We start from the raw sequence: 17,352 nt of genomic DNA, 5'->3' as shown, positions 1-17,352 counted from the left end.
CTCTGGAGGCAATCGCTACCCTGAATATGACCGTGTCCATCACTGCCTTGCTTTTCTTTAGAGTTTCACTGTGTGAGAACAACCCCCTCAGACAGTACACTGTCGAGTGTGCCTTAAAAATACCAGTTGTGTAGAAGCCATTGCTCAGTGCCCACTCCTGTGAGGCCACTGTCCGTGCTTACTGTTAAGCAAGCAGCCCTTGAGCATTGAGACTGTGGGCCTCTTGCTCGTTCCTTCAGGAGACTTGTTATCCCCGCTCTCGGACAGATGCCTGCTCCTGAGGCTCAGCATCCTGCCCAGAATGGCAGGCATCATGTTGCTATCAGGATCGGGGGCCAGCTGCCGCCACATGGTTTCTGTGGGAAGGGGATTTTCTCAGAGGACCCCAGGGAGCACAGTGCTCCTACCCAGTGGCCCCAGCTTACTGGATAGCGATGTCCCCAGCTTGCAGTCACCCTAAGGTTACTTGTCTCCAGGCCAGGCTCTGGCACCAGCCAGCGGTGGCTTCAGTGCCCTCGCCTGTCCCAGCTTCTCCCCAGAATGTAAGGCCATGCGATCAGGGACTCTGCAGGCTGTTTTGCCACTGTCTCTGCAGCCTCTTCAGTTGAATAAAGCTTGGTGGCCTTGAATGCCCAGAAGTGCCAGTGAGTGGGCTTCCTTAGGTGAATGGGACATCCTGGAGTTCTCTGCAGTGTGGTTCGTGGGTTTGCTCCTGCATTTGACAGAAACTTCCCAGCCTTCCTCACTGGATAGGAAGGAGCCATTCAAGATGAGAGGAGTATGCACGGGGAACCTTATCTTGGGTCCAGGTGAGGAAGGCCCAGAGAACATGCGGCCTGAGTGGGGTGAGGCGGAATAAAGGAGGCAGAGAGGGAGCAAGAAAAGCATTCCAGGAGAAAGGAGCACACATGCAGAAGCTCTGAGGCTTAAAGGCAGTTGTCCAGCGAATTAATGTGGAGGATGGAGTGTGGAAGGCAGGCGGAACTCACCCTGTAGGACCTTTAGGGCTCAAGTTTAGGGATTTGGGTTTGTTTCCTGTGAGGAATGTGAAACCCTCAAGAGCAGCGCCGAGTACTACTAAGAAAAGACCATAGTGTCAGTGTGAGTTCCGGCCGACTCCACTGCACCTTGCAAGTCCCTCTCTCCCTGCACCTCAGTTTGCCCCTCAGAAACATGGAGCCAGTAATCAGCTGTGCTCCCTAGTCACAGTCCCCTCTCATTGGGGGCAATCAGTTTCCTGACTCTCAAGATTATCATTCATGGTCTTGCTACCTATATATGTGTCTCTCGCTATAATTCGTTTGGCATGGTTTTGAACATAATGTGAATGGAATCCTTTAGGATGTGCTGCTTTTGTGTCTGGCATCTTTGATTCGACACTACATATGTGAGATTCACCCCTGTGGTGACGACGGCTACCTTCAAGGCTCTGTGTTTCCCCACTGCGTCAGTATGCCAGTCTGTTCATTCGTCTTTTTTTCTTTAAGATTTTATTTATTTAACAGAGAGATCGCAAGTGGGCAGAGAGGCAGGCAGAGAGAGAGGGGGAGGCCAGCTCCCAGCTGAGCAGAGAAGCCCGATGTGGGGCTCGATCCCAGGACCCTGAGATCATGACCCGAGCCAAAGGCAGAGGCTTAACCCACTGAGCCACCCAGGCGCCCCTATTCATCTTTTTAACCAACGTTTGAAGGTGCTTATTACCCATATCCCAGGGCACATGTATGCGATTTCTCTCGGTTATGAACCCAACAAAGTGCTGGGTCATCAATTAAGCTGATCTTCAGGCTTAATTACTGGATATTACTAAGAAGATTTCCAAAGTGGTTGTACCATTTTGCATGCCTGACCAGCCACAGAGAGTGATTCAGTGGCTCTCCGTCTCCCCCAGCCCTTACTACAGTCAGACTTTGAAATTTTTACCAGTGTGCCGGGTGTGTAACAGAAGGTTTCCTTTTTACCTAAATTTATTGAATTTTAAAGAGTGGAGTTAAGTGCAAACATCAAGCTGAAAACTAACGCAGATGGCCTGTGGGACGTGGCACAAACCCAGAGGTTTGGGAAACGTGGTGCTAACTGGTGTTTCTGTTGCAGCTGACTCCACGGGCACCCACTCCCTCTACACGACATACCAGGACTACGAGATCATGTTCCACGTCTCCACCCTGCTCCCTTACACCCCCAACAACAGGCAGCAGGTCAGTGAGGCCCAGGGAAGGAGCCCCCACGTGATTTCCAGTGGATACACAGCTGAACCCCAAGTCACTCTCCCTCTCTGGGGCTGGAAGCTGGCTGCCTTGTCGGCATTGGCTCTCCTGCCCCTCTGGGGGCCCATGGCCTTGGAGACCCTCTACACCATGGTCATGTCACCTGGGGGTTGGAGGCTAGGCCAGGTATCATTTGATACCAGTGTTTTTCTAGCTGTTCCTAGGCCACCTTGCTTGCATCTAGAAACCCAACTCAGCAGTCTCTTACATCATCAGGGGTGCTGTGAAAAACAAGATTGTATCAGTCAACATTATTTTGACCAGAAATGCAAACCAAACAGCTGTAAGCAAAAAATGAGTCTAACTGGGTGGCATAACTCCCAAGTGCCAGGATAGGGTTGGCTTTAGGCATGGCTGGATCCAGGGGCTCAAACAATAGGAATCCTTTTCATTTCTCACCTCTGCTTTTCTTCATTGTAGCCTTATTCACAGGTCTTCCCAAGTCATGGCGAAGATGCCCCCTAAAAGCCCTCTGCTCGCATCCCACCAGCAGACCCACTCTGGTGGGGAGAGGGCTGTGCCTCCCTGGTGTCCCAGAGATGTTTCAGGCCTGACTCTTGTTGACCATTCACTTGCCAGTCCCTGGGCCTGGGGCAGGGATGGAACAGGCTGACTGGCCAAGCCTGAAGCATATGCCCACCACTGGGGAGGGTGAATGGGGTCAGCTCAACGTGAAATGTTGATAGGGATCAGGGAGGGGCTTTCCCAAAGGACATGGACATGGCTTCTAGAAGAAGAAGATACTAGGTGGGCAAGAACAGCAAACACCTGCTTCATGTGGCTCCTTTCCTGGACATGCCATGCAGACTGTGTCCTGAGACGACAACAACTAGTTTCTAAAAAACAGAAGCCCCACAGACTTGTGATTTAGGAAATGCCTGTTTTTTCCATTGGTACAGATGACACTGTAGATTTTACAGAGCAAAGATGGTCAGAGCGGAGTGATCCCATAAGGTTAACCTGTAGCATTCTTTCAGAGCATTGGTTTCAGAGTTAGCCCTGAGTTTGAATTCTTTCTTCCCCTCTTCTTAGCTGTGTGATCCTCTCTCTCTGACCTCGGGCTCCTTCCCTATAAAATGGGCAGAATAACGGCACCCATGTCTTGGGAAAGGTCCCTGCACGAGGCAGGGCCCGACACCCAAGAGGGGCACAGGAAGCAGTCCCTCATGCTGGGTATTTGGTAGGTGGGGAAAGCTTGGGTTGCAGAGTCAAACAGAAGTGGATTCAAATCTAGACTCTGTCCCTATGACTGTGTGACCGAGGGCAAGTCATTTAACCACTGGGAGCCTCAGTGTTCCCATCAGTAAAGGGGTAGGATGAGTTCATGCCTCACGGGGTTGTTGGGATAAGAGGAGCTGGCCACTTGAAGACGCCTCGCCTGGGGCTGGCCCCAGCAGACAGATACTTGACCTAGCAATGTCACCGGTTGAAAGCACACATAAAGAAATGTTTGGTAGTGTGAGTCATGCTGCTCAGTGTAAATGTCTGGATTCTACATTCTGGGCCACTTTGTGTCGAGCTACACAGGATGCCCATCTGTGGACCTCACGTTCCCAGTGTGGATCCCTGACCATGAGAGTCATACAGAGGCTTAACTAGTGTAAATAGGAACATTGTGATGTCAGCAAATAAGTAAAACACCGTGACCACATCATCGCCTGCAAAGGCTAACAGTTTGTTGGTCAGAGACAATGAGAAACAGAGGCAAGAGGATTGGGTTCCCATGGGTCAGTCCAAAGCCACCGCTGCCCCAACCATCCCAACCCAAGTGTCCGGAGCAGGGGCAGCAGCAGCCTGGGATCAGGCCGGCAGGCGGTGTCCGATCTGCCGCCGGGAGCCATGAACCAGGCTGTGAGCAAGTGAGCATCTGCCAGGCCCTTCCAACCACCAGGAGATATTTCTTGAGCACCGGGTGTGCCAGCGCAGCTCTGAGCACTAAGCACACAGTAGCGGGCCACAAACCAAACAGACCACTGTTAGTGGGAGGGAGTAGATGAGAATCGAAAGGAAGAGGGAAAAGCCATCGTGTGCTCAGTGTCAGGAACTGTTGAGTGGGGCAGCAGGAGAGCAGAGATGGGGGTTGTCGTGGGGATCCCGCAGCCAAGGGAAGGCCTCTGTGGGAGGGAGGTGTTTCAGCAAAGACCTGAAAGAGGGAGCCTCTGGGGTCTCTACGGGAGGAATGTTCCAGGCAGAGGGAACAGCCAAGGCAGAGGCCTTGAGGAGCTGCAGGAGGCCAGCGTGGTGGAAACAGTGAACGAGGGGAAGCGTGGGAGGAGATTTCAAAGAGGTGGGGGGACAGGTGGCATGGGGCCCCCTGGGCCATGTAGGGACTCTTTTACATTGAGTGAGGCCGAGCCACCTGAGGGCTATGAGCAGGAGAAACATGATCCAACCTGGGTCCATGGTTCCCAATGGCTGCCTATGGGGACCAGACCGGGGAGGAGTGAGAGCAGGAGGTGCCAGGGAGGCCCACAAGCCAACCTGTGCCACCCTCCTCTCCCCCATTTCCATTTACCAGCTACTGAGGAAGAGGCACATAGGAAACGACATCGTGACGATCATCTTCCAGGAGCCCGGGGCGCTGCCCTTCACCCCCAAGAACATCCGCTCACACTTCCAGCACGTCTTCATCATCGTCCGAGTCCACAACCCCTGCACTGATAACGTCTGCTACAGGTACGCACCCCTGCAAAGGCTCCCCCCAACCCTACACTCACAGGAAGTTGCAGCAACTGATCTCCAGCCTCTAGGCAGTCCCCTGGCGGGTGCTAGTGCCACTATGTGTGCCTCAAGGGAACTCTGTCCTCATGTCCCTGCACTTCTAGAGAGCCATCCTCAGGCAGAAAGGAGCATGGCATCCCAGTTCTCATCAGTGATTCGTATTTGCCTGGAATCTTTTGGTCGCAAGTGACAAGAACCCCTCCTCAAGCTGGTTTAAGACAGAAAGACCTTTGTCTATGTCAGCTCTCCCAAATGACAGGTTTGAGCATAGCTCAATCTGTTCCACTTTCCTGTACATTGCTTCATTTGCTTGCACCTCTAAGCTTAACCTCCTTCCAGCTGCAAATCCAGCAAAAGGAGGGCTTTGCTTTCCTGGGAGGAGAAGCTCCAGAACTGAGGCTTTCTGACCTGGGTGGGGGGTGAGGAGAGCCCATCATGGAGTGAGCAGTGGCGGAGCACAGGAGTGATAGCTGGAAGGAGGCTCAGAAGATGGAAGGGTGGGGCGGGGCAGACACACGTATGGACACACACACACGCACCACTCTGGACACAGAGCTGAGGTTTCAGTTCACAGAGAACAGGCAGCACGGATGGGCCTCAGACCCATTCAGCATCCTCCCCAAGGGCCTAGTCTTACCCAGGGGAGTGGCCCGCAGCCAGAGGCCAAGTGGAAAGTTCTCTGGGTGTGGGGTGAGGATAGAGCTATAGTCCTTGGAAACCAGCTGACCGATGACCTAGGCCCAGGCCAAGGGCAGCCCGTGTCCCTGGAGCAGCACCACAGACTCTGGGGGAGTGGGCTAGGGAACACTCTTCTCCATTTTTTTGGAAATGGTTTGAAATGCAGAAGATACAAAAAGTAAAATAAAAAAGTTTAAAAAAAAAAAGTCACAGTCTCCTCCCACCCTGCCCCGCTCCCCCCACCCAGTCACCCTGTTAACAGTTCTTTGTGCAACTGGATGTCTCGTATATATGCGGGCAACTACTTACTTCTAAGTATTGCTTTTCCCTGTGTTAATATACACGGAGCGTGTCACACACGCTCACCGACTCTCGAGATCTCTGCAGACCAGTACCTAAAGTGTTTTTTTACTCCTCATGACCATGTAACCTGCTCTCGTGTGGGTGCACAAGACTCTTCCCCCAGCTCTGGACATTGGGCTTGTTTCCCATCACCCACGGTTCCACTCCATCCTGCAGTGATAATCTTACATATGCTGTCATTGCACATGCGTCCAAGTACACAGCTGGGAAAATTCGTAAAAATGGGGTTGGTTGCTGGGCCCAAGGGTATGTGCACAGGTGCCCTGGTGGTCCTGGCAGAATCGCCAGAATCTGCCTTTTTCCTCTGTCAGTGAGGTGAAGGAGAGGAGGGAGGGGGTTCCGCCATGGGGCGGCATGTGCGGCTGCTTGTTCCTGGGACAGGGAGCAGCAGCCACCAGTGCCCCCGCCTCCGGGCTGGGTGAGCCCCGACTCACCCGTTTGCCCTCCCATGTGCCTCAGGAGCCGGAAGGTAGTAGTCCTGCTGAGGGAAGGTGGACTCGTTGACCGGCGCACACACACCCGGAGGAGAAGGCTGCCTTCTCCCCAGATTAGGGGCTGGGGCTGGGCTTGAACTGCGGGAGTGGGGGTGGTTCGCCCTCTTCCCAGCTCCGGCCTGGGCTGTCACAGCAACCCACGGCCGATCCCCCACCTCTCCAGGTCAGCCTTTCCATGGCCTCCAGGACACTGGCTTTTTTCTGATCCACAGACCCTGGTTTTTTGGTTTTGAGGGGGTTTTTTGTTTTTTTAAGACTAATTTATTTGAGAGAGACCATGACCAAGCAAACACCCACACGAGCGGGGGGAAGGGCAGAGGAAGAGTGAAACAGGCTCCCTGCTAAGTGCAGAGTCCATTGCCAGGCTTGATCTCATGACCCTGAGATCGTGACCTGAGCCGAAATCAAGATTGCACCACCCAGGCGCCCCTAAACGCTTCCTGTTTTTTACAGTTTAAAGTATTTATATTATGCAATATTTTAAAACGTTCTGAAAAGCACAGAAAATAATATAACAGACACCCTTGTGCCCACCACCAGATTTAACAGATGTTAACATTTTGCCATATTTGCTTCAGTTCTCTTTATTTTTAAAGAAAGAAAATGTTAAAGACACAACCAAAGCTGCCCCCACTTCTTCTTCCCTCCTTCTCCGCGGGCAGCTGGACCCCAGACAGACCACACCCTTGTCCCCTCCCCCCTGAAACCCACCATGTCCCCAAACACATTTCCATCCCAGCACCCATCATGCTGTAAAAACGACTCCTTGGGGGCACCTGGGTGGCTCAGTGAGTTAAACCTCTGCCTTTAGCTCAGGTCATGCGTGATCTCAGGGTCCTGGGTTGGAGTCCTGCATCGGGCTATCTGCTCAGCAGGGAGCCTGCTTACCCCACTGTCTCCCTGCCTGCCTCTCTGCCTACTTGTGATCTTTGTCAAATAAATAAAATCTTTAAAAACAAACAAAAAAAACACGACTCCTTGGCATGGCCCCGGCCTCTATTAAAGGTAACCCCTGTCACGTCCCCCTCCATGTCTCCGTCATGGCATGGGGCCTGCCATCTAGTGGGCCCTAAAGAGATTTTTGCTGGCCAGACAGATTCCTGGCCCAGCGGTCATTGACAGACTCTGAGGAAATGATTGTTGAAGGAATAACTGTGAGTATTCTGGAACTACTTCCTGGGCTCCAGTGACCTGGTTGTGTAGTGAGGTGCCATCCTTTCCAACTCCCAAATGTGCCATTTCAGAGGGTGCCACACTGGTGTCCTGCAGCCTGGGAACTGTGAAAACCCAGTCCCACCTGCTGGGATGTAAGGGACCAATTGTTCTGCTTGTCCAGAAACCTTCAGCAGCTTGTAATTTCACGATTCTTCAAATAGTGAATCAGGGGGTGCCTGGGTGGCTCAGTGGGTTAAGCCGCTGCCTTTGGTTCAGGTCATGATCTCCAGGTCCTGGGATCGAGTCCCACATCGGGCTCTCTGCTCAGCGGGGAGCCTGCTTCCCTCCTCTCTCTCTGCATGCCTCTCTGCCTACTTGTGATCTCTGTCGAATAAATAAATAAAATCTTTAAAAAAAAAAAAATAGTGAATCAGGACTGTGGGAAGCACCAGAGTCTGTCTGGCCAAGCAGCCAGGTGCTGACTGGAGAAGTTGCAAAGCTGTTCATATCTGTAAAGTACAATGTGGATGCACCTTGAATTAGAAAGATTTGCTGAGGCATCCTATCCCTCCCCCAGGCTGTAGGCGAGGCCTCACCCACACAGTTTTGCACAGAAGAAAACGCACCTGGTTTGTGTGGCCTTCGAAGAACCTTACTCCTGGGAAATGCCTTTTTCTGTCAGACCTACAGAAAATCTCCTGTGCATTGGTAGAAATCTGTTCCTCCTTGGCCTGTTCAAGTTTAAGTTGCTGGGTTTGGAGTTTTTCATTAAGATTTTATTTATTTGAGAAAGCGCAAAAGCAGGGGGAGCCATAGAGGGAGAAAGAGAAGCAGGTTTCCTGCTGAGCAGAGAACCAGATGTGGGGCTCAGTCCCACGACCCTAAGATCATGACCTGAGCCAAAGGCAGATGCTTAACTGACTGAGCCACCCAGGCGCCCCTAAGTTGTTTTAATCAGTAGTGAACACCTGTGCTGGTGCTGGGCCTTAGCTAAGCTCCAGGTGGCACCTGCTGACGTGGCACTCCTGAACTGAGGGAGGGTCGCTGTACCGTGAACAGTGGAGGTGATGATCAAGGGATCTGGCCTGACCAGCCTGGGATGTGCAGGAGCTCGCTCAATGGTCTCCTGCCCGTGCTCTGGTCCCTTCCAGTCCTTTCTTCATGGGACAGCCACAGTGATCTTCCCAGATCGTCAGTCTGGTCGGCACTCGTTGCGAGCACTTGTGCCTGTCATGGACCCTGAAGGGACAGATGCCTCGCTTGTGTTTTAACTGAGGATGAACAAACAGGCTGCTCGAAGGGGGGCCTAGGTCAAGGGAACCAGTATAGGAGCGTGAGGCATCCCAGGGCCAGCAGCAGCAGGGACACATTACCCACCCCTTTTGGCAAGGTGAGGGCACAGAGAGTGGGAGAAGTGTGGCTCCAGGGAGAGGGGCCCCCAGACAGGAGCTGTGGCTCTGAGTTGAAGGATCAAGGACAGCAGCCACTGCCAGCAGCCCAGCAAAAAGGCTCCAAAGAAAAAGCTGTCTGCCAGCTTTTCTCTCCTGTCACCTGTCATTTCTGCTGCTTCTTGTTGGAAGAATTCACTGGAAGCTGCAGGGTATGGGAAGCCAGGTGAAGGTGACAACCTGCAGAAACCCACCTTCCAGGGCACTGAGAATGGCAGAGACCAGATCTGGGGGTGCAGGGAGTGAATAGCAAGTCCAGATGGTCAAAGCATGGCGAGCTCTCACGATCAAGATGAAAAGCAACTGGGGCGCCTGGATGCCTCAGTTGTGAAGCACCTGCCTTTGTCTGAGGTCATGATCCCAGGGTCCTGGGGTCAAGCCCCACATCGGGCTCCCTGCTTGATGGGAAGCCTGCTTCGCCTCTCTCACTTCCCCTGCTTGTGTTCCCTCTTTCACCGTGTCGTTCTGTGTCAAATAAAATCTTTAAAATATACGTAGATATTTTAAAGGTGTAATAATATATATAGTATATTATACAATACATATTCACTCAAAATTAATATATATTTCATAATATATGTTACGGAAAAAAAAAAGATGAAAGTGCTAACATTCCATCAAGGCCCTGTGAGGCCTGGCTGCCATCCCGCTCCTCACTTTTGGGGCTCAGACCACCCCAGTCTTGTCTTTCCCAGTCAGGCCTTGCACCTGCTGCGACCCCTGCTTGCAGGACCCTCTCCTCAGCCCTTCCTCTGGCTCCTGCTCAGCCTCAGATCCCAGCATACATAATTATCACTTCCTCAGAGAGGCCCTCCTGGATTCCCCATCTACACTGGGTCCTTTTGTTTTGTCTGTACCCTATTCACTTTCTTTGTTTTTGTAAGTGTGTGTGTATGGTACACATCTGCTCCCAGATTAAAAGTTCTGGGGGTCAGGGACTACTCTACCCCCAGTGCTGAAGAGAGGGCATCCCAGAAATGCTTGTCTCATAGAGGCAGGAATGTTACACCGGCCCCCATGTCACGTGGGGGGCGGGTGAGGGGCTGGGAGTCGGAACCTGAACAAGCCTTAAACCGTGTTCCGGTTTCATGGCATATGTTTCAGTCAGGAATCTCATTATTTAAAAATTATTTTACAGCTGGGGGAGAAGCATTAGGAAATCTCTCCTAACACCATGCTCACAAGGTGACATCTTTGTGGAGGAGACTACAAAGCTCTTTAAGAAAGTCCTAGCAAGCTGACTGCTCACGCATTTACAGGGACTCCTACTGGTTTTAATCATCACGGAAACAGCATAGCTCCAGGAGTCTCTGCTGCCCCTTTACACCTCTCTCTGGAGAGTCATGTTCCCCTGCCCCCGGGTGGTGACTGAGAGGGGCTGTGGTCTCTCTGGCTACCTTAAGAAATTCACTGCCCCACAGGCCACTGAGTCTCCACTTAATCAGGCCCTTGGAAGGACATGTCGGAGATAGTCATCCAATCTCTAGATTTGACTTCTCAGCCAATCTTCTCCCACCTCCCAGCTCAGGGCCACTTCCCAGGGGAGGCCTCAGTGGTTGGGGTGCCTGCTTACCTCTCCTCTGTTCCTCCACGTTACACTGTCCCCTGCTGCAAACTGCTGATTTCTGACCTGTCCAGGACTGGAGCACTGGCAGGGAAATGTCGCCGTACTGTGAAAACAGCTGACCGCAAGTTCCCTGGGCTGTGCAGGGGCTCCTGGCCCACCCTCCTGGGCAGGGAGCCAATGACCCCAGGCTCCTCCCAACTGTCAGTCACCTCGAGAGGCGCCTGCTGCTGGCGAGGGTGGATGCAGGCATCATGGGGCTCACTGCCAGCTTTCTCCAGAGATGTTCCTCCCCATGGGCTTTCTCTCTGTGGTTTGCGTGGGGAGTGAGGGGGCTCACTGGTTTGGCAGAACACATTTTAGATCGTTTCCTTTTTACTTTCTCACTTAGTGGCTATTCGTTTCTGTCACAGTAGCACCTCAGCCAAAACTGAAGTAAGAAGGTTCTCTTCAAACTTCTCATTGCAGTGAATTTTCAAGACAAGCTGTGTAGAGATGATTTACATGTTAAGTAATGTTACACAGGTGTGTGAAAGAAGCAAATCATACAGCCCCCGGGTGGCTCAATTGGTTAAGCATCTGCCTTCGGCCTAGGTCAAGATTCCAGGGTCCTGGGATCGAGCCCCACATTGGGTTCCCTGCTCAGCAGGGAGTCTGCTTCTCTATCTGCCCCTTCCCCTGCTTGTGCTCTCTCTCTCTTTCTCTCAAATCTTAAAAAAAAAAAAAAAAAAAAAAAAAAAAAAACATAAATGTCCCATATTAGTCAGGCGTTCCCACAGTAATGCTTAACAAACCACCCCAAAATTCAGTGGCTCACAGACACTAGCACTTTCTCTCTGGCCAACACATCCACAGGTTGGCTGAGGTCTAGCTGGCCTTGGCTCCAGGTCTGCTGCGGGTATCCTTCATCCTTCTAGGCCCCTGGGGGCGTGTCTCACAGAGATGGCAGGAGCACAGGAGACAAGCCCGCCTTCCTCTCCACCCACTGCAATTCATGCTTTGCTTGGAAGCCATTGGCCAAATCAAGCTACATGAGACCAGCCCCAAGATCAGTAGGGTGGGCATGTACCCTCCATCAAAGATGGAGAGGGAGGGGTGAATTTTTGCCAAACTATAATCTATCACATAGTTTATATGTAATATGAGAGTAACTGAAGTGGAACAATGCTAGGAGAATTATTCTTGGTACATTAATGGACGTTCTGACATCTGTCCGAAGTAAACATGCACGTATGTGCCCTAAGGCTGTCTTGTTTCCAGTCTAATTGGCCAGCAACTTACTAGATAGATGTCAATTTCCATTCTTAAAAAGCAAATTCCTATTTCTGATTGCATGTTTTTTTCCTACTAAAGAGAACCTCAAGTGCTTTTTTTTTCTACCACGTATTTCTCCCTCCTCAGTATGGCTGTGACCCGATCCAAAGATGCTCCTCCTTTTGGTCCCCCAATCCCCAGTGGAACCACATTCCGCAAGTCTGACGTCTTCAGAGACTTCTTGCTGGCCAAGGTGATTAATGCTGAGAATGCTGCGCACAAATCGGACAAATTCCACACCATGGCCACCAGGACCCGCCAGGAGTACCTCAAGGACCTGGCAGAAAACTGTGTCTCTAACACACCCATTGACTCCACTGGCAAGTTCAACCTCATCTCGCTGACCTCCAAGAAGAAGGAGAAGACAAAGGCGCGGGCAGGTGCTGAGCAGCACAGTGCAGGGGCCATCGCCTGGAGGGTGGCAGCTCAGGACTATGCCCAGGGCGTAGAAATCGACTGTATCTTGGGGATATCTAATGAGTTTGTGGTGCTCTTGGACCTGCGCACCAAGGAGGTAGTGTTCAACTGCTACTGTGGGGATGTCATTGGCTGGACCCCAGACTCCTCGACACTCAAAATCTTCTATGGGCGAGGGGACCACATCTTCCTGCAGGCCACAGACGGCTCTGTGGAGGACATAAGGGAAATCGTCCAGAGACTGAAGGTAAGGGGAGAGTTCCACAATGGTGCAGCTCTTCCATGGTTTGGCCTTGGGGAAGCCCTGGTGCCCCCAGCCCCGTGATTCAGGCCAGGATGCTAATTGGCCCCAAGGAAGTCAGAATTGCCACTTACACACTGGGGGGTCTCTTGGGCCCTGCAGCCTGGGTTCTTTCTGGGGACAATTCAGGCCAGGGATCCAGGGCTCTTTATGCCTTTGCCTCAGGAAGACAAAAGATAGGTTTATTCACTGTGGATCTTGATAGAAAATACAAGTGAACGATTATGTTCAAAATGTAAAGGTACTTCTAGAAGAAGTCAAACAATGAAAAGCTTCCAGGCCATTAAAGGTTTGGGGCATAAACGGGGTATGGGGGGTATAAAAAAGCATGGTAAAAGAAACAGTTACATAGCAGGAGTAATTCCACATCCATAACCACAATAAATGTGAATGGCTTAACTTCCTCTATTAAAAGACAAAGATTCACCATCTGGGTAAAGTCTTACCCTGAGCTCCTAATAGACAGCTCAGGCTCAGATTATTGGCCAAACCAAGAGTGGCAGATTGGTTTCAGGTGACAGCTTCATAGGTGGTGGCCTGAAGCATTGCTGAGAAGCACTGGGGCCACATGTGAGCCGTGTGGGAAAGAATGCTATCATTGACAATGGGCTCCCAGTGGATTTCACAGAAGGACACATCATGCATATGAAATAGAGAAGGGAGCCTAACGTAGACACAGGTTCTGGCATCACAAGTCCTGGCTTCAGGTCCTGGCACTGCCACTGGCCAGCTGTTATGACCTTGAGCCAAGTTCTTAACTGCCACACTGACATTTTTCAGATGTCCCTGTCTGAAAAATGAGAACAAAAATTACCCTATATCATGTGAAAATTTTAAGGATTGGATGAGTTATGTTACCCAGAGAAGCTTGCCTGACTCAGTGGGCTGTGACCTCCACATGCCAGTGCATTCACCCTTTTGGGCTTTTGCATTCTCTCATTAAGTTCAAGTTGGACTGATGGAGCCCTGCTGTAAGCTTCCCTGACCCCAAAGTTCACGCTCAGTGTTAGACAGCAACCTCAGTTGTGAGATCCAAGAACCAGGGCCTCCATCTGTTTTGTTCGCTTGCTTGTGCTCTCTGCATAAATCAGGGTTGGCACATAGTAAGTGTTCAATAAATACTGATCACTTGGTCAGTTGAAGGAGTTTAATTGAACCCTGACTGTGTGCCGATAAGCAGCATGCTTGTGCGAGCTGAGTCATCCGCCCCACAGAACGTAGGTACTGTTCTTGACCCCACTTGACAGGATGAGATTGAGGCTCTGACGGGTATAGACTCTCGCAGAAGGTCATGCAGCCAGCAGATGGCAGACTGGGGTCTGAATCCAGGTTTTCCTGACTCTGAAGCACATTTGTACCGGAACTCAAGACTGGTAGCTAACTGCTTGCTTGGTGTCCCCACCCGGGTGTCTCCGAGCCCCTGAAACAACATGTCAGAGAGCAGGTTCCTGCTTTTCTTCCACTGCCCCCAGAGTTTTCCTGTCTCCAGAAAGGGCAAGTCCATCACTTCATTTGTCAAGGTTAGAAGCCTTGGCATCTGCCCCACTGTTCTCCTCTCACTCCCACATCCCGTCTGATAGTACCACCTCCGGTTGACAGACTCCAGCTCCTCTTCCCCTTCCACAGCCTCCCCTAGCCTCTCCTGGCCTCCTCAGTCACCTCCTCGCTGGTCTCCCTTGCCTCCAACCTTGCTTTCCCATGGTCTGTCCTCAGTAAGGCAGTCCAAGGGATCCGATCCTATCACTGTTCTGCCCAAACCCTCTGCCCCCTCTAGATGGAACGCAGAGTGCTTTTGGTGGCCTCAGACTCTGTGACCTGGCTGCCTGTCGGTCTCTCTGCTCTGGGAACATAGACCTTTGCTGCTTCCTGCATGTACTAGGCAGGCATCCAGCCTCAGGGCCTTTGCACTGCCCATGCCCTCACGCTGGAGCACTTTTCCTGATCCCCCCTGTGGCTCACTTCCTCCTCTCCTTTAGTCGCATGTCACCTTGTCAAGGAGGCCTCATTATATAAAATTGCAACCCCCCAGCTTGGCGTATTCCACCCACTTACCCTGCTTTAATCTTCTCCATAGCACTTACACCATATGAAGCGTATTTATGTATTTGTTGTTTGCCGCTGTGTCCTCAGCACTGAGGTTGGAATACAGCATGCACCCAGGGAACTTGTACTGAACGCTGGCTGCATGCTGCCCCGTAGTAACAGCAGAAGTGAATGTCCACAGAGGGCTGTCACACCCTGTGCAGCGCCTTGCACAGCTCTGCACTTTTTCCTCCCCAAAGCCTGGTGAAGGAGATCCCCTTCTCATCGCTGATGAAGAGTATTCTTCCTCCCAAAATCCTGACAGCAGCTCGAGTTTCTTGAGCAGTGACCATGCCGGGCACCATGCCAGGTGACATGTTTTACCCACATCCTCTCTCTGCTACTCCATCCCACGCCCACCCCCGGCCCTTTTGGCAGTGCAGCGGCTTACAGCCCGTTGTCCCAGCCCCCCTCACAGTCTCCGTGCCCCAGAGCCCACTGAGCATCCAGGTGGCCAGGAAGCGATGATGTATGCCATCTTCTGTGAAGGGACAAGCCCATCATACACGAGTCATGACAGCAAGTCTGCTTTGCCAAGTCCTCCAGGGGAAGGAGTCCACACCCTCCCCGACAGAGCTAGGATTCAGACATCCTTCATTCATTGAGTCAGCAAGTATTATGTGCATCTCTCGGAGCCAGGCGGTGCTGGGACAGCAGGGACTATGCTAGGCCCTGGCTGCCCTCCTGGGGCTCCCCTCTGAGGCAGAAATTGAACAAGGAATTGCAAGTGCCAAGAGGTTAAAGAGGGAGTATTGAGCATGCCAAGAGAACCCGTCTTGGGGAGAGGTCTCAAAGCCACAGGTCAAATGCAGCCCTGAGACCTATTCGGTTAATTACCAAAGCTTGACCTTGAGAAGATTTCGCGTGTGGGTAGCTCTCCGGAGCCTCTGGCAACACTGCATGTTGGCACAGGGCAGTAGGCAGCTGAAGCAGGCCCACAGGTGCTCCCTTGCAGCGGGGGCACATGTATACTATTTGACCACAGGCCCATCAGGGAGATGGGCTTCATCAGTGAGAATTGCTTCTCATTTATCCTACCCACCAAGTTCCCCAGCTTGTGAGCCTCAGGGAGGTCCCTGAGGAAACAACTTTTAAACTGAGACAAAAGTAAGAAGTTGGAATCATCCTGGTGCAGAGTGAGGGGGAAAGGAGCAAAGGGGCAGCGGGGAATGCAGCATGGAGGCTAATTGCAAAAGTTAAAAAAGTCAAGTCTGCACAGGTTTCACATCTGTAAGATAAGCAAATCAGTTGTACCTGCCTCACCAGTGAGAGTTTGGAGAAATTAGGCCTATGAAGGGCTTAGTCAGAGCCTGGCACACAGAGATCAGTCCCCAGGAAAATTAACTTTAAAGGGGAACTGGGGCAGTATGGCCGCATGGCATGGCACAGGGTCCTATGAACCTATACGTGTTTGGTCTCCTGTGTTTGGCTCCCTGTGCCAGGGGGCCTTTCTGGAATCTTGGAAACATCAGGAGTGCTTCTGTTCTTCAGTTGGGGGTTCCTTAGGTTCATTAGAAAAGCAAAAGGGATGGAAGTTGCAGGACCACAGAGACTCCTGACCAGCTCTCCCTTCCCTATTCAAAATGGTCCAGAGCAGCTATAGTTGGGGGTTACAGACTGGGCTGCTGAGAGAAAGACTGAGAGATCCGGGAGCTGAGACAAGGTGAAGTTTATTTCTTTCAATTAATGCTCAGGCTGGTCACGGGGGCAGGGACAGCTCCGTCCCCTTCGTCTTGTGGCACCTCCTTTTCCTTCCGTATTGCTTGGTACCACTCTAAAGGGACGTCCCTGTGGGCAGGAAGGAGGAAGGCGTGAGTGGAGGGCAGGCAGTTTTATTTGGAAGAAAACGAAGTAGAAGCGCCTTCACGTCTGTCCTCCTGGCCCCAACCAAGTCATGTATCCAAAGCCAGCTGTGACAGAAACAGAAATGCAGGCCTCCTCTGGGTGGCCACGTGCCCATCCAAGTCTGTTGTGCTGTGGGAGGTCTTGTCACCAAAAGCAGGAAGGGAAGAAGGGAGGCTGGATGGCAGCTGTCAGGCCCGCAGCGGCCTCCAGGGAGGTTGGGCCCTCCCCATCCCCGCCCCAGGGATGGTGTGGCCTCACCGGCGCAGACACACGGGACATTTCTCTGTCACCCGCAGCCAGATTCTTTGGCCACAAGGGTTACCACTTCATGGGGGAGAATGGGGACTCCCAAAGCAGAGTGGGCTAGGACAGAGCCAGTCACAAGTTTCCCATTCAGTGCACTAAACACTAGACTTTCCTTTCCAACCAGTTTAAACTTTCTAATTCTGGACAACGTCAAACAGCCATAAAGGAGGACTCAACCTAGCAAACCCCCAGGCCGTCACCAGTCCCCTCGGCTGTCAGCCAGCCCATGGCCACTCTCGTTTCTTCCTTCCCTGTTTTCCTTTCCCCTGATGATTTTGAAACAAATCTAGGACATCCTATCGTTTCATCTGTACATATGTCAGTATTTCTCTCAAACATATGGACTATTCAGAAAACAACTGTTTTGTCATTACCATCCATCGAACAGTCACAGTAACTC

The 17,352-nt window shown here is 51.7% G+C and overlaps 1 protein-coding gene across 1 annotated transcript in view; it reads left to right on the top strand.

Moving 5' to 3' along the window:
- LOC101691954 (signal-induced proliferation-associated 1-like protein 3) overlaps window positions 1-17,352 on the top strand; it is a 207,917-nt gene that overhangs the window by 149,899 nt on the left and 40,666 nt on the right. Inside the window, exons 8-10 of the mRNA XM_045075894.1 lie at window positions 2,092-2,195; window positions 4,783-4,940; window positions 12,089-12,665. Of these exons, the coding sequence (XP_044931829.1) occupies window positions 2,092-2,195; window positions 4,783-4,940; window positions 12,089-12,665 (839 nt within the window). The remainder of the gene's footprint in view (window positions 1-2,091; window positions 2,196-4,782; window positions 4,941-12,088; window positions 12,666-17,352) is intronic.

This window comes from Mustela putorius, unplaced genomic scaffold (assembly GCF_011764305.1).
Source record: "Mustela putorius furo isolate JIRA1106 unplaced genomic scaffold, ASM1176430v1.1 tig00000174_pilon_pilon_pilon, whole genome shotgun sequence".
Taxonomy (NCBI): Eukaryota; Metazoa; Chordata; class Mammalia; order Carnivora; family Mustelidae; genus Mustela; species Mustela putorius.
This window is presented reverse-complemented; position numbering and strand designations above follow the sequence as displayed.